This window comes from Mustela lutreola, chromosome 9, assembly GCF_030435805.1.
Source record: "Mustela lutreola isolate mMusLut2 chromosome 9, mMusLut2.pri, whole genome shotgun sequence".
Classification (NCBI taxonomy): Eukaryota; Metazoa; Chordata; class Mammalia; order Carnivora; family Mustelidae; genus Mustela; species Mustela lutreola.
The window spans coordinates 10,674,832-10,699,034 of NC_081298.1; the positions used below are offsets into that span (position 1 = coordinate 10,674,832).

At 44.8% G+C, this 24,203-nt stretch overlaps 1 protein-coding gene and 1 long non-coding RNA gene across 5 annotated transcripts in view; one reads left to right on the plus strand and one right to left on the minus strand.

Annotated features, from left to right (window-relative positions):
- Positions 1–19,962, minus strand: part of PTPN1 (protein tyrosine phosphatase non-receptor type 1) — a 66,693-nt gene extending 46,731 nt beyond the window's left edge. Inside the window, exons 1-2 of one of the 4 annotated variants that reach the window (XM_059132827.1) lie at positions 19,725–19,962; positions 11,540–11,641 (exon numbers count right to left, since the gene is read on the minus strand). Coding sequence is in view for 1 of the 4 variants with exons in the window: in XM_059132825.1 (XP_058988808.1) it covers positions 19,725–19,787 (63 nt within the window). In the remaining 3 variants the exon portion in view is untranslated. The remainder of the gene's footprint in view (positions 1–11,539; positions 11,642–19,724) is intronic. The other 3 variants (XM_059132826.1, XM_059132825.1, XM_059132828.1) reach the window with 3 other exon arrangements.
- Positions 4,692–8,432, plus strand: LOC131807456 (uncharacterized). Its single transcript, XR_009344498.1, has 2 exons — positions 4,692–4,925; positions 6,511–8,432. It is a non-coding gene; the product is annotated as an uncharacterized LOC131807456 (long non-coding RNA).
- Positions 19,963–24,203: the final 4,241 nt, after the last annotated feature.

The window sequence follows — 24,203 nt, forward strand, 5'->3', positions numbered from 1 at the left end:
GAACCTTTCAGAAGCAGTACCTTTTAGAAGTAGTGCATCAAACCCTCCTTTCCAGGTGTGCATTACAGTGTCCCTTTCTGCTCAGAAGGGAAACAGAGCCATCTAGTCAGGGACAAAAAGCTGGGTATGAATGGGCCGAGAACCTTCAGCTCTATGGTCTCCACAAGCCAGTTCGAAAGTGCGCGAGCTGCTAGAGGGGAGGGCTCAGCCCTGTTATCTACATCAGCTAACAGCCCAATGTCCGAGCATTTTGGTAGTGTTTAGTGGAGGACAAAAATCAGGTACAGGTTGAGTTGTCTATGTGTTCAGGGAGAGGGATGTTAATATCCGCAGGAGAGGAGAGACCTGGACCACAGGCAGACGCTTTCCCACAACACTGCCAGGGCCAGGCCCTGCTGCGCCATTCAGCCCTCCCAGGTCCTGCCTGCTATCTTGCCTGGTGTTGCCAGTCCTTGCCCAAAAAGAAAGACTATCTTTGTACCATGTGAAACAGGAGTCAAGCTGTAAGAGACCATAGTCAAGACTGATCCCAAGGTTTAGCCTCTCTCCTGGCAGAAGACATCTTGGACTCTACAACACTGCAGAGGACAGTTCTAGAGTGGGTGAGTAGGAAGTGCACTGCATCACATCATGGACTATCGCAGAAAGGTCTTCTCTGAAAACAAAATCAGAACTAAAACCAAGGGAGGCAACATTCTTTATAAAAGCTGTTATTTTCTGCAATGGGATGTATAAAAGAGGAGAAGGAGATTGAAATTCATTTGGTTTATAAAGTGTAGTCATCTGGGATTCTATAATTTCTCACAGCAAAAGTAACATGGGATAACTCTGCCGCAACATTTAATTTAGAAAACCTCAAAAAGAGTATATATTTCTTCCCAAAGCAGGACAGATAGGGTATTTGGTTATAGACCGGAGACAAGCCCCTGCTCAGAAGCAACAAAATGGTAACCAAGGAAAAAAATAGGCCAATGCCAATGCCTGGGGACCCCAGAGGAAAACAAAAAGAGGGTAAGGAAAAGAGAGAGCCAGGCCCCAGAAGAGTCCTTAGGAGCTGTCATCGCTCTCCAGCCCCAGAAACTCTGGCCTAACTGTGTTCTTCTCAGTTCTTCTCTACCCCCTGCATCCTTAACTCCAGCCTGCCTCCAAAATCCACAGGCGTCCATACTACACAGAAGTGAGGAGCAAAATCACATAGAGTGCCAGTGTAGCATGGGAAGCGGAGACATTAACCCATACCCACACCCACCTTCCCCGCATGTAACCGCATACGTATTACCCCCAAGATGGACTCCGGAACGGTTCTTATTTGTAAAATCACTATTATGTGCACTACTAATCACTATCACATACACTAATTCTATGGGGAAGTACCTGTTATATTAATGGGAATATTTCAGGTGTACTGCAGATGAAAAAGTTTCCACAGGTGAGCTTGGAACCTAATCACTATTTATAACACTGATTCTATAGAAAACTGTTCCAAGTCCCAGACAACCAACTTTCAAACTTTTGAAGCAGACACATTTGTGTATTAGGGAATGCCTGTACTTTCATGCTTGGTGACCATTTTGACTCTATGCCAGCCAGAAACATCCATCTGAACAGAATTCCTGTGAGCTGACCCAAATAGGATTTAAGGGGCTGCTGTGGATGGTAATAAATTTTGAGGTACTCCATGACACAGACCACTAGCCACGGCTTTTACCCAGGCATGTCGATTTACGAAGGGCTCTATGGAGATAGTAATAATAAAAAAAAATAATAAAAACTCACCAACACAAAATTTTGCCATACACTGACCCTGCTCTACTCTACGGACATACTGTGGTAGCTTTCCGGCTGTTTATTAACCCTTCCCAACCTGCTTCAGCCTGGGCTTGCTTCTCTCGTCCATGCTCCCCACTTGGCACAGGCAGGCCATCCGTGCACCCTCAATGCAGAGGCAGCGAGCAACAACAGATGGACCAGACAGCAGAAAAGACAGTTTACTGCTGGTCTGCAGGCAGTCAAACATCACGAGGTACACGGGAGAGAACCCACAGAACTTGGTTACCATGTCTATAACCAACACCACATGCCCCGTATCCTTATAGGGAAGCAGCCTCAAGATCCAACATGCCGGTAATTGCTAGTGGTGGTTGCAGTGGGGGTGGGGGAAGCAAAGAAGGGAGAAAACAGGACAAAGAGTGCGCCTGTGGGTGGGGACTCAATGACACACAGCCTGCAACATGGGGACCGAATAAGTTTGCTTAAACCCAACACACTGGAACACAAATGCTTATTGCTTCCCACACAACCTTCAACACGTTTTATAAGACTCCTGCCAACAACCCCGTCTTTAAAGCTATTTCTACTCTGTTCTTAACTGTTCTACCTCTGACCCTTCAACCTTGTTTACAGGCATTTTTAGGTTTTAAAAAATCTCGGTAAATAGGGGTGCCTGGCTGGCTCGGTCGGTAGACCATGGGACTCCAGATCTCAGGGTTAAGCCCATGCTGGGTGTAGAGAATTACTTAAAACAAAACAAAACAAGCTCAGTAAATAACACAGAGGAGTCAGATCTGCTGCTCTCATGGACATAAGCAGAATGAAGGCAAGCAAGTGCTATAATCTAAGAAGAAATCTCTATTCCGTTTAGACTCCGTTACTCTGATGAAAGGCAATCCTGGGGCTCCAGGAAAGTAACACATCTGGAGGAAAGGCCGCTGGACCAGGAAGAGCAGGACTCCCTTTGGGTCAGAGGGGTCACGAGAGGGGTCTCAATTCACTTGAAAACAATCTTCGCCCCAAGCTGTTTACCAGAACAGTTTTAAAATAGGTGCTCAGCAAATCGCAAAACTAAGTGCTTCTATTCTAAATTTGGTTACGTTCTCGTAAAAATTCCAGTTTAAAAGAAAGACCTTCCAAAAAAAAAAAAAAAAATCAAATACAAGAAGAAGCCAAGCCAACCTTAAGTATCCCTTCTTCACCAGATTAGATGTGTCATTCCGCTCCAAGCCATAAAGCCGAGCTTGCCCAGGCAAGAGACAAGGCTTTGGCGTTTATTTTTATTCCTCTCCTCCTCTTCTCCACTCAAACAAAACCGCCTGTTTCGTAAGATCCAGAAGATGAGAGAAAGGTTAAGATCCACAAATAATGGAATAATCTTCAGGGCTGAACCAACGATCATATGTTAAGAAAAAGTAAAAAACAAAAACAGTGACTTCGTTTCAGATGCAAATGCTTCACCTGCCCCCAATTTTTTTTTTTTTTTTGCTCTGAACTTTCTGGCAAGATCCAAATCTCAGGAAATTCCAAACAAATGAAACTCTAAAGGCAATTTACTTAGGAAAAAGGCTCTAACTTTAGAGACCCAAGCACATAGCCCCCATTCCTGCCTAGTTCTGTTCTTTACAGAGTTGCACCAAACCAACCACAAAATCATATGCTAACAAGAGCTTTGCTTCCTGCAAGTTGACAACTCTCTGCTTTTAATAAATGCCTCTGTTTCCTGTCAGCATTGGTCAGTCCCGGCTACCAAACCTATGAAGTCTGAGCGAGGGAGACTTTCATACCGTGGCTGTCTCTCATAATTGGCCAGCATGCTGGAACACAACAGCTAATAAGCCACAGGGAAACTGCCCCTCCAGACTGGCATGGTCTGCGCATGGCACAGAGGCCGGGCCAGCTGAGGAAGGCAAGGACAGACCACAGATGAGACTCTGTTCCATTAGGTGTGGGATCTGTTTATGTGTATGCATGAATATATCTGGGTTTAGGCCCACTGAAATGAAATCCGAGGATACACAAGGCACTCTGAGGGAGACACCCAGAATTACACATGGTTGTCCCTCAGACTTCTAATGTCACTGGGGGAGGGAGGGTATGTCAGACACAAAAAAATAATAAAAAGCAACAAAAACAAAACAAAGAAAACAAAGTGTGTGCTGAATCGATGGTGGGTTAGTAACATATGGTCTCCACAATATTATAAACTCGATCCTCCTTATCAAACAGTTCATGAACATTTTGGGGGGAGGGGAGTGCCCAGGGAGAGACAGGATCTCTGAGTGGAGCTCTACAGGACTTCATCTCACAACCCTGAGATCGTGACCTGTGCTAAAGTCAAGAGCCAGACGCTCAACCAACTAAGCCACCTAGCCACCCCAATTTGTGAACGTTCTGAATAGCACAGCTCATCCACTTGTTCAGGAACAGCTTACTGGGCACCTTCCATATGCCAGGTACAATGAGGGGTACTAAGAGATACAAACGACTCAGACAAAAGCAGTCCCGACTCATTTTTAAGACTTGACAGGTGACTTGGAAATTTGTCAGTGAACAGGCAACTAAAGGACAGTGGATAGGACTACAGCACAGCCACACAACATGCTACGAGAAGGGAAATACGGGGGTCATGGGAGGACCTAGAAGAGGTACCTAACTTGGATCTGGGGAAAGGGGAGTAGATCTAGGGAAAGAGGTACCTAACTTGGATCTAGGGAAAGATGTGACTGAAAGGAAGAACTAGAAGTAGCAAGGTAGAATGTTCTAGGCAGAGGAAACAGTACACGTAAAGGCTCTGGGAGAGACAGAGAACATTGCCATTTCAGGAACTAAAAGTGTTTTGAAGGCTGCACCAGACTGCGAGAATGTGCCCGCGCATGCTCTGCATTCAAGGGCCATGACTACTTCCTGAGTGAGGAGCTGAGACAGCCCCGGAAGAAACAAAGAGTCAGATGAAAAGGAGCAGTGCGGGGGGACCCCTGACGAACGTCCCCAGTAGAGGATCAGAGAAGAAGCCCAAAAGGGAGAGCAAGGATGAGCTAGAGAAACGGAAGCTATAAAAAGAAAAAGGAAATAATAAGAGCAAGTAATGGAAAACAGAGGCTAGAGAAAAGTGAAGAAGCAAACGAAGGTCAGCCATGTTAAACGGTACCACGGTAAGAATGCAAAGAATCCCCTAGAGTAGCGACAAGGAAGCCAGCAGTGACATTCTCGGGAGTTACCGTGTGGCTCGGGAGGGTGGAACCTAACTTCCTTGAGTCAAAGTGACTGGAAGGTGAACAATGGACACAGTGACCTATTTATTTCGAACACTTCGACTGGAGAAGGAAACTAAAGAGCAGTGGCTGGAGGGAGAGTCACAGCTGGAGGAAGCCTGAGTTTAAATGGCTCAAGTAGGAGGACAACAGAGAGGGAGGGTTAGGGACACATGCCTAAAAGGTCACTAACCTTTTAGGGCAAGATGCCTTCAACAGGTGAGATGGGACAGTGTCAAGACAGCACCTAAGGGCTGCCTCAGACAGGAACGAAGGGCCCCTTCTGCCCGTCAGAGAAAAGAGGCGGGAAGGATGGCAGCTGAGTTTCAGACCTGACAGCCAGAGGTTGGGGGAGACAGATCTAGGCTGAAGACTGGATTTCTAGCAGCTCAAGTGGCAAAACTGGCTGATTTTCTCCACCAGGAAGATTTTCTTCCCCTAGCATTTAGGAGCCTGAGCGCAGGGAGAGAAAGGCTGGTCCGGGGCTGGAGCAGGTCATGGATGCTGATAGCAAGCAGATGGGCAAAAAGGCTAGGATCGTCGGAGAGACAGCATTTCCCGTCCTGACCACTGTGGAAGAAGGGGAGAGAGGACCTGGGGCTGGGAAAGGAGCAGCTGGAAATCTGGATCAGGACAAAAGCCAGAGATGGGGAAGTAACTGAGTGAGGGAGTGTGGAAGCACAGGAGGCCGGGACCGCAGAGCACAGGGTCTGAGTGTGAGGATGTGTGTCAGGGAGAGAAGATCCCGAGGACCCGGCCTTGCCCACGGGAGGGAGGCAGCGAAGAGAGAGGGACATGCGGTTTCCAGGGATGAGGTGGGCATGCTGGGTGGACTGCCCACATGAACAGTGACATGGCCCAGGGGTGACAGCAGCCTTGGAACAGAAGACCCACTGTGAGTCAGGTAAATTAAGAGGAGGAGGCAGGGATGGGGGTGGGGCAAGAACTTAAACGCTTCCCCACTATGGCAATTTATTGACTAGGAGGAAATCTTAACCAACTCCTAAGATTAAGATACACCCCCCCCTCCCCTCCAACCCCAAGTGTTTTTACTTTCCTTAGCAAATATAAAGACAAAGGATAATCAATGAACCAGGAGTCTTATCCAGAGTCTGGACTTCTATAAAGAATTCCTTTTTATAATATTTCTTATTCACTTCCACCTTAAAAATGGTTGCTTCCCCTACCACACCCTGCAATATTTTGGCCATTTAATGGCTATGTTTTAGTGATTCCGTTGAGAGGCTTGTGAACCATTCTTTTTCTGCCCCACACATCTACTTCTGCTATGTTCTACAGACATGGATATGATTTCAAAATAAAACCAGAAACCACACACACTCACTTAATCATCCCGCTCACCATTAAAGAAGAAACAGTCAAAATGCCTTTTTTTGTACTTAGTCATCCCTTAGTAAAGAAAACTCTCCTTTTCAGATCTTTAATTAGTGATCAATGACTTTTTTTTTTTTTTTATCACATGCAGGACTTCTGCACATAATCTTCACAGCTAGAATTAGAAGAGAAAAGGGAAGAGGACTCACAACACCATAATGATACCAATTCTGACCACTTCTACACAGCAAGGAGCACAGTAAGCATGTGAATGAGAAACAGGCAGTAACCGGTAAATCCTTCAGAATTTCTCAAGATGAACATTTCTGTGTCTAAACATAAGCAACTGTAGTCTCAGAATTTGTAATCATATCCAAAGTGTTTAAATGCCTAAAAATTAAAGCCTATTACTCAGCCATTTAAAAGTAGGATAATTATCAGCAAATTTAAGTTATTTTATAAGGTACTTGACTTGAAAGAATCACTCAAACAAAGCCATCTGTGTACCAAAAGCTGCTAATAAACAGACCACATAATGGGATAAGCCAGCCAACATCATTAAAAATATCCTTTAAAATCCACAATGAATAACTGAGACCTTTAATCTCATAGTGTCAGCTGCAAATCAGGGGTCTAACCACGTAATTTCAATTTATTCATAACAAATCAGGCTTATACTTAAAGATTCTTATAAAGAATCTTTATTTTGCCTATTAAAATATATAATAATTCTGCTAGTTGTACAGACTGAGGAGACTGCATAAAATCTACAGCCAAGTCACTGATCACGGCAGTCAGTACCGCACTGACTTGCCAGCTAAGTGCAGCTCACTGTGGCTGGTGCGCCCTGGCTGCAAGCTGACGGCACACCAACCTCCTCCTGAGGAAGACACCTACACAGATAAGTCAGTGCACGGTGGCACGCGGTCAATGCCATGATGTGACCTCCATTATGCCATCCTATCAGAAGGGTTCAGAGGCTATTAGTGCAGTCAAGGTAAGAAATAATGGCACAGGAAACAAAGGGAGAAAGGAACTACATGTGGGAGGGCATAAAATGCACAAGAAATGTGTGCTAGGGATGGAAGAAGGGTTAAAATCGAAGAGAAAGGAAGTTACATACGTTTCCATGTTCTCAAACGCAGGTAATGTTAACACTTAATATGAAGGGTAAGGAGGAACCCAGATTCGGGGTCTGGAGAACATACAGGGCTTGCTCCTGCTTGCTTGTGGGATCCCCACTTAGACATTACTTTTATAGATTGTCCTTCCTTACCTGACAGCTCCTCCATCTGTTTTTCCTGCTCTCAAGTGTGCCCTGGGCCTGTGAGAGTTTTTATCACTCTGAACTGAGACCATCTCTATTCAGCCCCTTTGCTGGCCGGACTATAAAGCCGCCAAGGGCGAGGACCAAGTGTGTCTTCTTAACCACTATCCTCACTGTCTATCTAGTGAGGCCCTAGCACCCAGAAGCTGTTCATGTATTTGCTGAGTGACTGAATGAATGGACCCTGCCTGCAAGAAGCTTACAATCTAAAACAGAGAGGAAATGAGGTGGATTAAAAATTTCATGGAGAAATTGTTCTTTAGGTTTTCATTCCATATATACAAAAAAGTATAAAATGGCTAATGCCATCCTGTCACATGATGTAGGGGTACTAAAATATTGAACTGGTTTGGGGATCCCCTTTTGGGATTCTGCTTTGGGGGGAAAGGTACAAAACTTAGAACAAAGACCTTGACTGTTTAATAATGGTAAAGAATCTTCCCTGTTTGTTCTAATTTGTCATATACAACATTATCTCTGTGGAATAACAGATGCTCAAGAAGGATCAAAGAAAAAAAAATGACCTACAATATCACACGTCCTTCTGCTCCTGAACAAGGATAGAGACCTTAACAACACACATTCTCTATAACCTGCGTATTTATTTTACTTGTATCATGGCTACCATTTATTTCATTCCTGGACAGAATAAGGTAGAGAAGCCATATAATCAGGAGTTCAGACCTGTGACAAATGGTCTCATCCCTAACCAAGTCATTAAAAACACTACTTCTTCGGTTTCTCAATGCAAGCGTATTTGTGCAACTCATTCTTTTTATCAAGTCCCAATTTAATTTCCATGTTGGTCATCAAAAGCAGTTCGCGGAAATAGCTGAACATGGGACAAAAATACCCTTACACTCAGTCACCCAAGGTGGAAAAAAATGGTGGCAGCTTCCAACTTCCTCAAAATAGTAGGAGGGGCTAACCATGAAGAGGGGAAGGGGAAGGGCCAGAAGAAGCACCTGGTTCAAGATTTCATCCTGGATGTTAACATCAAGGGCTTTCTCCTCGGCATTTTCCGACTAGCCACCAAATTTGCCTCTGGCTAGTCTTCCCTTGCTTTGATCTTCCCTAATGACAGTGTACCAGCTACTTAGCAAGGCTAAACATCTTTTTAAAATCATCTTAATTCTAATACTAATATCAAATGCCAAGGAAAAACCCAACTTGGACTAGAAGCTGCAAACTCAAGAACATCCAAGAGCTGGGCGGTTCGTGTAAGGGAGGGCGGCGAGACCTGCCGTGGAGCTGTGCTAAACTGAAGCACACACACGTGTGTGTCCGGCAGGAGGGGTGCCCCTAGCAGACCACGGCCAAGGTAGGCTCAGACAGGGTAGTCTTCAGATTTTTCAAGAGAATACCAGAAATCCAGGTTTGTATGTAACTTCTCCTGATTTAGAAACAATGACAAAAATTTAAACTCCTTCTAAAAAAACAAACAAATGAAAACACTGTGTGGACCAACCAAAACAGGACTGTGGGTGGCCAGTCTGACATCTAGGAAAAGAGGACAGAAAACTGAGTCAAGGTCTAAAACTACAAACTATCTCTTCTATGTCCTAACAAACCAGGAGACCTCGCACAATTCCTTGTCTCTCTGCGGCCGAGCACCGGCGTGGGCGTGACCACAGTGCTGCTATCAGGCTGGACTGCGGACACGGGCGATCTGAGCAGAGAACATCAAGGCTCTGATACCTAATTTTCCTCCTAAAACACTGCCTGCTGTCAAAGACCAATTTACGGTGCACACTATATGGCAGGGCGTGTAAAGCACTTTGCGCAGTGCCTCGAGCACAGAAGAGATTCGATCAATGTTCTCTGTTTACTGTGCTCTATTACAAATGAGGGTAGAACGTGGGTCAGACCATGCACTTCTCCCTTGAGCAGGAGGTATTAGTCCAATTACAAAACCCAATAATCCTTTTTAGACATAAAAAGGATTTCTAAGGAGAGCTTCTAAGGAAACAGCACTCATCAATGGTACGTAGTTATTTTACGAAACAAGTGGATTTACACCCTCACTGGGCAATGTTAATTATTTTTAAGAACATAATAATCGATTTTTAAAGTTTTAAGTGGAGTTAATTTGGAAATGTAAAGCTCCATCTCACTATTAGGTAAGGGGGAATCACATAACATATAAAGCTACCAAGTCCAGCAAGAGTAGGACACAAAGCCCCATGTTTTCCAGAAAAGCTGCCCCATCCTCCTGGCTCCTCGTGTGACTGTGCACTTGTAGAAAGTTAGCTTCGAGTCATGCTGTAAGGCTATCTCATCTAATCTCCGCATTTTACACATCCTGCGTGTAACTCTTTCAAGGTCCCACAACAGTCGAAGGCCGACTGAGAACCCGGACCCAGCCGTGTTTTTCCATGACCTCACAAATCCCTGGGGAGAGGTCTATTCAGGCTGGATGGTTAAGGGTGGTAGCCGGGCAGCCTGGGACTAACGCCTGGAAACACAACTGTCCTGTGTGCAACTGACTAGCGCTGGGGAGAGATTTAAGGCCCAGCCCTTAGGAGCAAATGGCCCTATCCACCGTGGGCACAGGGTGGGGAAGGTTTCCGACACACAGCCAACCAGAGCCTCGCTTCAGCAGTACACCTCAGGGTCCATCACGCTCTTTTAAAAATCCTCGAATATCAACGGTGCCCTTTTAGCCACCAGCTTGGAGCAAGAGTTCCAAACCTCGATGAAAGGATCTAATTCACGCACCAGAAAAGGGGAAATGTCACTAAGCAGAGGAATTAATGATTTTAAAAGAATATTACTATGCTTCAAACTGTCCAACTTCCAAGGCACTGAGAAAGTATTTTGTGAAATGCAGGCCAGTGGAGAATATAGATTGTGTCCTACATTCAAAATCTTTCTAGAAAGCATGTTTTAATGTCAAAGGATATTAAAGCAAGCTGTGAACAGGAGACTAAAATTAGCTCAAACCACAAATAACCTAACACACTTATCACTTCCTTATGATCAACCTACAAAAATCAACATTAAAAGCATTTACAAAACTAAGGGTGTGATGCCAATTTACACCTTTAACTTCAGCTGCATCCTTGCTTCTTTCCAAAATACACCTGACGTGTGAACATTACCAAAAAGTGACAATTTATTAATTTGAAGACAAGCAGGAGGGAAACCATTAGAGCTAAGTTTTGCCCTGTCAATACAACAGCACGAACCAGTTCTTAAGTGGTTAGAATGGTAACCACCTCCTCAAACTGAAGATAGGAAATTCTAGGGGACGGACCACACCCATCTCCAGCTGCATTTCACCCGGAGAACTAGGGACACACCGGATTCTTACTTCTAACCAAAGCTTGGCTCCATCTCCTAAAAACTTTTATTTCCTACTTTTTTTTTTTTGAAGATTTTATTTGACAGACAGAACACAAGTAGGCAGAGAGGCAGGCAGAGGGAGAGGGAGAAACAGGCTCTCTGCTGAGCAGAGAGCCCGACGTGGGGCTCGATCCCAGGACCCTGGAATTATGACCTGAGCCGAAGGCAGCCGCTTAACCGACTGAGCCACCACCCCAGCACCCCTATTTCCTACTTTCAAAAACAACATCTTCTTCCAACAAACCAAGTCTGTTGGGAAACACAAAAGTTTCCTGTCATCAAGTGGTGGAGCAAGTTGCAAGAGGAAGCTCCGTTGACAAATACACGTCCATAAAAAAACCAACAAAACAAAAGCAAGCAAACAACAACAACAAAAAACCCCAACTAGGTTGGTTAAACTTCTACAGTGATTCTCTCTGCACAATGACTATGTTTTGGTAAGTTTTCTGGGGAGAACACAAGCTCACAAAAAATGGAAACAAGTGGTTAAGGAAAGGTGAGGTAGGACCTGCCAACGGCTCCGCGCGCTCCACGCTGCCGTCACTCAAACGCTCAGAAGCATCCTTCCTCGCAGGCAGAGAATTAAGGGGGAAAGCAGCGGACCTGGGTGCTGCGACAAGAACAGAGGAAATGAAATACCAGTCACGACACTGATATTTGCAGGGCATGCTGAGAAAACTGTTAGTGGGATGTGAAGGACTATTTAGTATACTTTGACAGAAGTGGTATCATGATGGGTGCATAAAAAATCCACTGAAACCCAGCATCACAGGGATGTGGCTTCTCAACGACTGTTCAGAAGACGTGACCAGCTCTCCCCTACTGTAGCTAAATCACTGGGTGTGCAGGGGACGGCTCCGGGAACGTGGCTTTGGGCCTGTAAACCTGATGTGGCTTAATGCAACTTCCTGACCTTACCCCATTCTGCCGCACCCACTCCCTCACCCCATCCCAGAGGAGGATGACCCCAAAGATCCCGGCAACAGGGAGCTGGTCTCCAGGTCAGGCAGAACAACAATGGCGATGCTCCTAGATTCTCCTAACTCGCTCCTAGATTCTCCTAACTCTAAGATGCCGTTAAGATACACTCCTATGGGGAGGACAAACAAAGCCAAACAACAAAGACACACAAAACAAAATACCCTCCCCCAAAGAAGACCACAAAGTATCTTCTTAGAGGCACCTTCTCTCCCCGCATAAGTGAGCCACACAAATATTTATGACCCAGTGAAGGCATTTCTTTCCTTGGCCCGTGCAGAAGCAAAGTAAGCCCTATTTGAATAATGAAGCAGGACAAAATCTAAAAGAGATAAATATAACAGTGACAAATGTGTAACCATCAAGGGAATTTGAAGTTGTTTTACCACATTCCGTGAAATGCAACTTGCCTATTTGTTCTCTTGAGTGAAGTTATATTGAGAAGTGATTTCATCCACAGGCATTTTTAAGTAACTTCTTGTTCTTAAGAGAACTCCAACTATTTGGAATAATTACTTGATGTTCGCTTTCCTGTAAGCAATTCGCCATAGTGTATAATTTTCTGAGTAATCAGTACTCATCAGAATAAAAACTAGCTAAGCTGTTCGGTGAAACTTAGTGTGGCAATTGTAAAATGAGATTCCTCAAAGGGAAGAGATACACCAATAAGAAGCCCATTAAGTAAGAAAAAAGGTCAGGGGAAAAACATTTGATGAGAATAACGGATCAGGAACACTTTTTCCTTCTCCAATCACTAACTAATACATTTAAAGAAATACAATTTTGGAAACCTAGTTTTGCTATGCTCATCTTATCTTTGCAAGCGGTGTCGCTTGCCCACAAAAGCCACAAACACAGCCGAGGTTTTTTTTCTCCTTCTTCGTCTATAAAAGAAAACATGCCCCACTCAGTCTTTGGGAAGAAGCCTCGGCAAGTAAAAGAGAAGGAGCCCAGGACACAAGCCCACCTGGGTCCAAAGGTTTCCTTCAGCAACTGGCAATCCCTCAATTAGGATCTGGAATTTCTGGGCACTGCACCAGATTCAGAGTACGAAGATATATACACATATACATTTATTTCCAGGGAAAATATAGACTTTAAGTGTCTCTTTGCTAATAAGCCATGTTTACTCTGTGAGTCCATATGGCAAAAGTAACTTCTTGAAGCACCAGTTCGATCTAATTACCCTGGGCGATGTGGAAAACATACTGCTTCACTAGAATCACAAGCATTCAGAACTGCAAATTCAATCACGTCACAATTTTTTTTTTAAAAGATGAAAAATCAGTCATTAGTCGCTGTTACTTTGTCTGCAGTGGGACCCATATCACATCGCATCCCATCAATGGATATGGGGGACTAGACTTTTCTTGGACTATTTATTTCAGGGGGGAAAAAAAATCTTCCATGTGAAATGGTCTTGTTTCCAGTTTTCAGACATTCAAAATTTATAAACTGTCAGTATGATACTCGTGATTATGTCAAGCTGCCTAGCTGAAAGGGCAGCAGCGAGTGAACTGTGAAGTCCACTCCTACCAACGACTATTTCTAAAGCGCTGGAGACTTGGGTACTTTCTTCTCAAACATGGCAGCTGTTAAACGATCACACTATTCAGATGAAGTTTAGACCAGATGTAGGTTTCTAAAATTACATCATAAAGGGCAGCTACTCTTGGGTACCTAGCTGGGGTTGAATCTTTCGTAAATTCTCAAGAATCAGTTCCTCTATCTTTTACGGGAAAAACCACCCAATTGCTACTTAGAGAAAAACTGCGAGCACATTGCATATGTCAGTGCTACTCCTTTTCCCACATTACTAAATCAAATGAACCCCACTTATTACAAATGTTTGGTACTTCTTGGGGTGGGGGGAAGAAACTCAATTCTTTTGAGTTGTTAACTATACTCACAAAACTCATACACATTTTGAAGTCTAACTGTACTCACCAACACCCACACCTTACAAAACTGAGTAACCACTGCAGTGTTTACAAGGGTGACTTCAGGAACATTCGATTCTCTTTGTGAGTACATTAAAGACTCTTTATTACTTGATGTGAACTCTGTGATCAGTTAGGCCAGGATCATTTTTACCAAGGAAGGGACTGAAGAAGAAAGGAAGGGGCCCAGTTACCATGGTTAGTGACAGAGCTGGGACCAAAAAAAAAGCGAAAGATTCAACTACTCTCCTGGCCGGAAGGGTGGTCTGATCAAAGACCAAAAAACATTTGCCTTTACCATTTATACTTAGAGGGGGGGGGGGGGGGGAATCACACTTTGTAAGGGTTGTTACTTTATGGAGAACCATATTTTATATTCCATAATCAAAAATATTTCACAAAACAACCACATGCAAAGCCCTTCTAGAAGGCACATGAGAGCAAGTCAAGAGGGATAAGGACTAAGTAATTCTTAGAGAGAGCACCTCCAATTCTCCTATTAAGTTCGCCTTAGTCCAAGTACAAATTTGCTATTAAATGTAAAGTTCCTATAAAACGAACTGGTGGTATCAGCTTCCACTAGGTAAGAATTCAATCCTTTCTTCCAAGCCACCACAGCAGACAGTATGAAACTGCTTCAGTCGGTCATACCTTAAAATGTGATTTTCTCCAAGAGTGACCTCTGCTACCAGTACTAATGCAGGCTAATCTAATTGTTTCTACCATTCCTTCCCCTCCTAGAATGGGAGCTAGGAAATAGGTCTTGTTTGTCTGTATACCAGCCTGGCAGAGAGCTGCCAACCAATTTAATCCCAACATTTCTTGGGCACTTTGTGCCAGGTGCAGAGGACACCAAGATGAACGAGAGAAGGAAAAGCTGACCTCAACAGCTTGGACTCAAGAGAACACAGGCCCTGACAGAAACAGTGCCTTTAAGAGCAGGGTTTTAGATGAGATGGGTATGAAGCTGTCTGGAAACACATACGCAGGGGAGAGAGCAAAATCCAAAGCGAGGAGGCGCACATTTGAGCTGGGAGACGTGAGCCAGACCGTGGGAAAGGCAGCCTGGACAGAGTGTTAAGCCAAGAAGAGGGAAAGCTAAGCATGAGTTAGTTTGGAGGACGCTGCACCTTCTCGTGTGGCTAGAATAGAATGTGCATGGGAGGGGTGGGTGCAGCTTGGCTGCCACACGAAGGAGTTTGGACCGGACAGGTATTTCAAAAGCACTAGAAGTAGTTTGACCAAGTGACAGGATCAGGTCTGTTCTTAAGACAGTTATTCTAGGGATAAGGTCAAGAATATACAGGGTGGGTGGGGGAAGATGTGAAGAGACTGTGAAGGGACCGTATTAATTCGTTACCAGCTGCCCTCGTTTCTGTGGTGTGAAATGAAAAATGACAAGTGTCTCACAGGCAAAATTTGAGAACCTACACCGGTGGGGTGGTAGAAGGGATGCCATGGCCAATCAATGAAATATGGTAGAGAGAATCAAGGACTATGCTCAGTGCTCAGGGATATTCAAAACATGTACCTGAAATGACTGGTACCAGACTACACGGTCTTGGACAACGGCCTAGCTAGACTTCCCAGCTCCCCCCAGAACACAGGCAGTAGGAAGAAACATGCCCAGCCTATTTGTCAGTATTGTCTGGTGACAAATTAAGCCACAAATGAACAAACTGACAAAGTAACAAAAATGAACAAATTCACGTCAACACGAGGGAGGGACAGCAGCTTGCATCTGTTGCTGGCAGGAAGGTTTAGAAGAAAGTACCTGCTTTATAAAACCACGGCGTGGGACAAAAACTGCCAAAAGCATTCTGCAGTATAGAAATCAGAAAACTGACAATTCACAAAGGGGGCCAGGGGAGAAAAAGAAAAGGCACAACTATTTCAGCAGTTGATAGTCTGAAAAACCCTTACAGGGGCATTTTTAAATGTATTTCTATCGTGAAATTCAGTATACACTCAATTACATTATTCAGTACCAGGTATGGAATTTAGGGGAGCCATTCATGCTGAAATGCAAACGCAGTGAGGAAGCTGTGGAGCCCAAGGGCAGATCACCAGCAACTGACAGTCGTCCGCATCACCGTGATCCCCGGGCTGACTTTTCAGAGCCATCTGATACAGTTTACCTGCTTCCAAAAGTACCAAAGTGTACCTATAGATATGCCAGCGAAGCCAAAGAAATACTAATAGCAAGAAGTCCTCCCCTCCACTGTTTCTACCAGTGCTCCCAGTTACATTGAGTCCAATTACAAGGTCTTCCCACCATTTCCAAAGTGGTGGCCAGACACCTAAATTTAGTCCACTCAAACCAGGGCTACACAAGAACATTTAGATCTAATGGGTCACTCAAAATGACTAGAACTTCCCAATCTCTCCATGTCATTTCCGTTTGTCATTTTTTTTTTAAGTGGAGTGAATCATAGTGTATAGATCTTTTTCCTCTGCACAAAATAGTTTCTCTCTGAAGAGAATGGTACTGATATAAAAATTACAACAAAATTTTAACATTCATCTTCTTGGACTGTAACAATGTAAGCTGTACCCAGCAGCAAGGAATTTGGGTGAACTACTGTTATAGCATGGTTTAACCTAGTCAGGCATTTGTTCGTATTTCATAATGAAAGCAGCTATAAAAACAAATGTCAATTGGAAGAGCAGCCCACTTTACAAAGCTTGTCTCTAACATGGAATAAATCTTGACTTCAAGTCACGAGCTATTGTTGCAATCGTCTTTATCTGAAACAATCACATCATTCACACTGAAAAATAGTGAACAGTGTCAGAGAATCGAAGAACTGGAGATGAAACCAACAGCAAAACACCTGACCCAAACCTTAAACTACAAACGGAGGGCAGCTCACTAGCTATTTTCATTCATTCCAGCCCTCTCCTCTTTCATTCCAGCCTTGGAAAACCAATCCCTTTCCCGTGTCTGCCATCTCTCCCCTCTTCTGGACAGCCAGACCAACTCAAACTCCAGGCTCGCTAAGTATGACTTTCACTTTTCCAAACAGGCACACAATCACTTAAATGACAGAAAACAACTTTTAAAGCCATCTAATAGGCTAGCACAGCTGACTTTTTATATATCTAAATGCTGATTAGTATCTATGGGCTTAACAATTAAAAACACAGTTATGCTCACTTTCTCAAAGTAGGCTAGCACAGAATCTTTGCCCGAACGTTTGTTTCCTAAGCCACCACATTCCTCAGCATTCAAGCCTAATGCACCCTTTGTTCTTCTCCCAATTGTTTCCAAGCGTTTGCATCTTTTTGTTTTAGTTAGGAAAGAAGTATAGTGAGAAATAACCGCACAGTCTCACTTACAAAGTTGTAAGCCAAAATTACCTATTATTTTTAAAATCACAACAGACTGCACAAGCTCAAAATGACTTTGTAGAGGGCTGCCCTCACTGTGACATGCTATAAAATATTAATTTTTTTACTTCCATTTCCTACCAATGATGAACACATTTCTTTGAATTCTTGAAAAATAATGGTTTTGGGAAATTGACACACACTTTGGGAAATTTGCCACTTTAGACTCAAGGTCGTTTGAACTCTATTTAAAAATGCCATGGTTGCCCAATAAAGAACTACTGTTAAACCCCAAAAGGAAAGGAGATTCTGATTTCAATTTTAGAAAAGAAATGTATCTGTATGGTATAGGTGAGAAAGCCTATAGTGGACAATTCTCTAAAATAAAAAGGAACCACCTCCAGGAACATGCAATCCACCAAGAAGCTGGGAAAATCTCAACACACTGCAGTGTGGCTAACTCCTGGCGTTCAAATGTGGTAGCCACACATAAGAATGGTGAGGGAAATTAACTGAGAACCAACATGCTTCATGCTGGGACGTGCATAACACGGCTTTAACAATGCTTGGATGATAGGTTCCCCACTCTGCCCTAAAACAGTAAGAAATAAAATTCAACCAAGAACTGTTTTTTTCCTCCCCAAGAACTTTTTATAATATGAATTTGCTGTTGCCAACTTAGTTTCAGTACCAAAGATTTTCCCCAGTGCTTCCTAGAGGCCAGCTCCACTTGTGATGGGATATATTCTAATCAATACTTCAAACCAACAGTTTTTTCATTTAAAGCCACTTGAGACTCTACTGCATTAGATTTGATGTAGAAAATCTGTCTACACATTCTTAAAATTACTAGTGGAATTCATTCAATCAACTCAGAGATGAGACAATACAAATTTCATATATTGATTCAGCACAGTTATACAGATAACAGTGGTTAAAAATACTAGTCTATTAGAAGTTAATATCCATTACAGTCCTAGTAAGAATCCTGTCAAATAAGCTTGATGCAAATCCACATGAAGCCAGGCCTGCCAAAAAAAGGCTTTTGTTAGTCAAGCATACCAAAGAACTGCTTAAAGCTTTCTTCCTTTTTAAGTGGAGCTCAAAATAGATTTTAATACTACCAGCTGATGGATCTCACAATTTGCCTTTTGAGCCTATAAGCTGAAAACAGAATAAAATGCATTCTCCCTTCACACAAGTAACAAAAATCTCCCTATTCTGTCCATCGCCTATTTAAGATACTGAGCGTGGTTTTGGTTAATCCTCACAACCCCCGCAATGACATTTAATCAGGAGCTCATATTTTCTTTAGAGGATTTAGCTGCTTATGAAAGCAGACCTTCTCGTGTTGTTAATCTGATGCTGCAGACTGGTGAGAAACCCTACCTTCCTAACTTTTTTTTTTTTTTTTTTAATCTATGAACCACGTAACCCACAAGGAGATGAAGACTGGGAGGACTCGATTATCTCAACCAGGACAAAAAGGATAAGATGCTCAGTGGGGAGAGAAGCTGTTTTAGAGAGGGCCAAAAAAAAAAAAGTTAACCTTCCCGGTTTCCTGCCCGGAAGGGTATTATTTTGTCCCCAGAGGAGTGGGTTTTGCAGGTCTTCTGGCTGAAAGGCACTTTGGTCGGATCATCTCAGGGCTCGCCCCTGCTCCCCATTCAGCACAGAGAGCAGAAGTCTCTTCCTCTGACAGATCCTCCCTGGCCCCCCTTGAGGCGGTCCACCTTCCAGGCAGTGACTCTACCCCGTTACGGTGTTTTGTTTTCCTCACCGCATCTGTCCCAATCTGAAATGATTTGCTCATGTGTTTGACTGCCCTATTCGACTCCAAGCTCCGCGAGACATAGGGTCCTGTCTGTCTTGTTCTGCAAACACTACTTCCAGCGCCATGCCCAGCACGGAACAGGCAGGCCGATTCATGTTCACGAAATGAATGAACAGGAAGGGGGGAGAGGGCTGTCATCCTTGGGACTTGACACACACTGAGACGAGGGGAGAGGAAATGTGAAGGAGGGGGGGGGGGGAGTAACCCTTTCCCCCCAGGGAGACAAAGGAAGAGAGTCTGAGGTGGTCCAGTCTAGAAAAGGAAGTAGTGGGGGTGTTCCATCAACCCCAGGGGACAAAGGGTGGATAAGCAGGGGGGCGGGGTCAGGGTGCGAGGGATTAGCGCTGAGAGCCCCGACCGGCGGCCTCCGGCCTTGAGGATATAAGGTGGGTGGGGGATCAAAGGGGTTTGAGAGGCCCGGGAGAGACGCAGGCCCACCCGGGGGACAAAGAGAGAGGAGGCCCGCCTCGGCCGCCGTCGGATCGAATCCTCACGCTGCAGGGCCGAGGCAGAGGGCGAGACCCAGAGGGAGGGCCGGGCCTGGGGGTCTGAGGGGAAGGTTCACGCGGCCTAAGCGAGGGGCCTGCCGCGCTCCGGGGCGCTAACCCCACCTGGTAAATGGCCGCCCAGCTCCCGGCCTTGTCGATCTGCTCGAACTCCTTTTCCATCTCCATGACGGCCCAGGGCGGCTGCTGCGCCTCCTCCGGGGCCCAGTGCACTGCCTGCCGCTCTAGGCCGCGCCGCGCTCTCGGCTCTTCAGCACCGCTGCAAGCCTCTACTCCCGCCGCTACTGCCGCCCTAGCCGCCGCTGCTTCTTCATGTCAACCCGGCAGCCGGAAGTACGCACCGCGCTGCCTCAGGCTCCGCCCCCCGCGTGAGAGAACCAATTAACATTCGAAAGTGTCGGCAATAACTTCCGCGGGGCGGAGCCGGGGGGAGGTGCTGGGGGAAGTGGCCTCAGCCCCGCGAGACGTCAAGCGGCGTGCGTTCTCTCCTCCCCACGCGGGACTCGGGGCTTGGGCGTGGCTCACGCCGGTTGCCTGGGCGACCCTGGGAGCCCCGCCCACGGAGCGTGGGTTTGCAAGACCGGGTGGGTCTTGGGTTCAAGCCTCAACGCAGCCAGTTGAGTTACAGAGTGACCTTGAAGAATTATGGATCTGTCCTGCCGCGCCGGGACCGGCCTCAGTGCTGCAAGCTGGAGTGTGGGCCGAGGGCTGCATGCCTTCTCCTCAGGCCAAATGTCCAGCCCCTTTTTCTTTTTCGAGGGTACTGTCCTTATCTGAGACGCAAGGTTTCTGTTTGAGGTCTCCTATCCTGGGCACTGCAAGAATGAATGGATTGGGGTCTTGGAATGATTTTCAATATTTCTCAAAGTAGCAAGGAAATCCTGCTCAGACTGGACTCAGTGGAACACAAATTACGTGGTACATTCATGTATTAAATAATGCAGATTTCTAGAAGCACCTTAAAAGGATTCAGATACCAGGAATCTGTATTTTTCACCAGCAACTCTAGCTGTTATACCTGTGGTCCTTCAAGCACATGTGAGAAAGGCTGGTCAGGTTGCCTTCCTCTGTGGTTCCTACTGTAAGCCATCCATTTCTGGGCCTGGCACATTATATAGAGATTGTGAGCTCCATGGGGTCAGAGGACCTAGAGAACCGAATCATCTCTTTTTCATTGTTCCCATCTCAAGCCTGCCCAGGGAAGCTGCCTGATGGCACTGGTTGAATCCCAGATCATCCCTTGACGGCTTGTGGCAGGCACTGTGCCTGGCATTCCAAGTACACGTTCTCATTTAATTTCTACAACAACCCTACAATATAGGCACGATTATTATTCCCATTTTATAGATGAGGAAACTGAGGCACAGAGAAGCAAAATCACTTGTCCTCAGTAGCATTGCACATTGGCACAGAAGCCAAGATTCTCACTAAGTCTGCAGGGGAGACTCAGGCTCAAAGAGCCAAGCGGCCGAGGTCCAAATTCTAGCTCTACTAAATAGCTAACTCGCAACTTTGAGCAAGTTATCTAACCTCTCTCTGCTTTTGTTCCCTCCTTTGTAAAATGAGGACCGTAAAAGTACCCACCTCATAGAGATGCGTGAAGATTGAGTGAGTATATATATTGCTATAGATCTTGCTTTTAGTATAGTCAATGGATGGATCAGCACGTAATTAGACCACATTATTATATACTTTCAAATAATACCAAATAGGGAGGTAAATGAGTGATTACTGAATAAGTGCAATTGGTTTGATAACCAATGTCTTTATTTTTTTAAGATTTTATTTATCAGAGAGAGAGAGTGTGCACAAGCAAGGGGAGTGGCAGGCAGAGGGAAAAGCAGGTTCCCTGCTGAGCAGGGAGCCTGGTGCAGGACTCTATCCTAAAACCCTGGGATCATGACCTCAGCCAAACCCAGATGTTTAACCGACTGAGCCAACCAAGCATCCTAGCCAATGTTTTTAGAAGTTCAGTATTCCGTAGCGGGTGGGGGGGGGGGGGAATTAACCAAAGATGCCCATTCTGGTGAAAAGTTGGAAAGCCCTACACTTGGCTAAATGCCTAAATCTTAGCCATTTAGGTGATTCTCCAGTCTCCTGCTCTCTTCCTGCCCTTATTTCTTTGAGTGTAGTTTGTGTGGAGCTCACAGAACTGAGAGCTCCTTGGAAGAACAGAGACCAGAGCTGGTTCATTCCTGTCCTCCTGAACCGAGCGAAGTAAGTAAACAAATCAAGTACCTATCTGGAGCTCAGGTGGCCCCCATGCCTGCAGGGAGTACCACTTGGTGACTAGAATGGCCTCAGAGTGGCTCCAAAGCTAGGCACAGGTTCCTAGGGCCGGTGAGACAGCGGCTAATGCGGGGTCTGAGTTTGGGCTCTTTCATGGCTGTATTAATATCCTAGAGCTGCCGTAACAAATGTTCACCAATGTGGTGGGTTAAAACAATTGAAATGTATTGGAGAAAGACAACTATCATATGATCTCCCTGATATGAGGAAGTTGAGATGCAACATGGGGGGGGGGGTTAAGGGGGTAGGAGAAGAATAAATGAAACAAGATGTGATTGGGAGGGAGACAAACCATAAGTGACTCTTCATCTCACAAAACAAACTGAGGGTTGTTGGGGGGAATGGGGTTGGGAGAAGGGGCGTGGGGTTATGAACATTGGGCAGGGTATGTGCTATGGTGAGTGCTGTGAAGTGTGTAAACCTGGTGATTCACAGACCTGTACCCCTGGGGATAAAAATATATGTTTATAAAAAATTAAAATAATTAAAAAATTATTAAAAAAACAAAAAACCAAAACAACAGAAATGTATGTTTACAAAGTTGTGGAGGCCAGAAGTCTGAAATTGAGGCACGTGAAGCAGAGCCGTGTTCCTTCTGAAGGCTCTAGGGGAGAATCTTCCTTGCCTCTTCCAACTCTTGATGGCTGCAATTATTCCATGGCTTGTGGCATATCATTCCAGTCTCTGTCTTCTTGAGCACCGTTGCAAGGATATCCTGCTCATTACCTAGTTTTCTTCTCTGTACCTTCTCTTCCTCTGTCTAATCTCCCTCTGCCTCACTCCTAAAAGGATGCCTGTCACTGGATTTAGGACATATCCTAATCCAGAATGATTTGGCAATCCCAGATAATCCAAGACAATCTCATTTTGAGATCCTTAAATTAATGGTATCTGCCAAGCCCCTTTTACTGAAAAAAATCATATTCTAGATTCTGGGGTTTAGGACTTGGACATACTCTTTTGGGAGGCCCCACTCAATCTATTACCATGGTAAAGGGTAAAACTGGTCACAAATATCGATCCTGAATAAAATCCCTAATTTCAGGTATCTGCTAATCCCATGATAACCATTCTTCACAGAGCAGTAGAATTTTTAATATTTGGATTATGAAACTCTAATTCATAAAACCCTCCCATAGTTTCCCATCCTTCTTGGAATAAAACCTAAATAAATCCTAACCCTGGGCCACAAGACCCAGGCAATCTGGCTTCTGCCCATCTCCCTAGCTTCTTCCCTCTTCTCGTACTCTACTCCAGACCAGCTCCTAATACAGTGAACTAGTTTCCACCTCAGGACCTTTGCACCAGCTGTAACTTCTGCCTGGACTACACTTCTTGCAGATCTCACCGTTCAGGTCTCAGGTCAAATGTCACCTCTGTAGACAGGTCTTTTCTGACCACTTTCCGACTCAGAACAGAGCTTGTTTTGTGAACCATGGCATTCACCTCTGTCTAAAATTCCCCTGTTTGTTTATTTGTTGGCTTGCTTCCCTCTCCTGCCCTCCACTATAATGTTCTGTGGGGGCAGGGACCTTGATTTCCTGTCTGTGTCCCAAGCATCTGATACTAGGTCGGAAGGGGGGACCTAAGGCCTTCCGTGGCTCTCTGCAGCTTGCTTTTCATCTGTAAAGCTCTGCCAGTTCCTGCCAAGGCCTGGTGGAGAACCAGCCAAGTTCTGCAATTCTTCGGAGATTTGATGGTGATGATTGGTACTCTTTTAGTGATGACTGTTTAGAAAATAAATAAATGACCATATGTCATGATAGCTAAAACCTTTTCCCGGCAGGCATGCCTGAGGAATGGGCTCATGCAGTTTACTGGGCCTTTCCCTCGTGGATTTAGCTAAGGAAGGAAATCAGTGACCCATTAAACTTTTTAAAAAGTCCTAAAGAGCTGTCAGTGGAGAAGGATGGCTGTTTGCCAAGCCTCCAACAGATCATCTGCTCCGAACTTAGCCGTGTCAGCTAGTTTCCTGGTAAAAATCTGTCCTGGTCGTTTTCCTGGGAGATAGCCCAAGGTAAGAGCTTGGAATCCAGAGTGAGACCAAATTGGTCTCGGATAAAATGTCACTTCCTCAGAGAGGCTCTCTCTGATGTCTTCTAATAAACAGAATCGCATCACTCTATCCCTTTTCCCTCTTAGCCCTTACCAGGCATTTAAAGACTTATTTTCTCCCATCTGCTAACACGTGGTGTTATGTTCTATATTTGTTTTATGTGTCTATCATCCATCTCCACCACAAATACAAACACCATAAAAGAAAAGAGACTAAGTGGATTTGGTTCAATTCTGTCT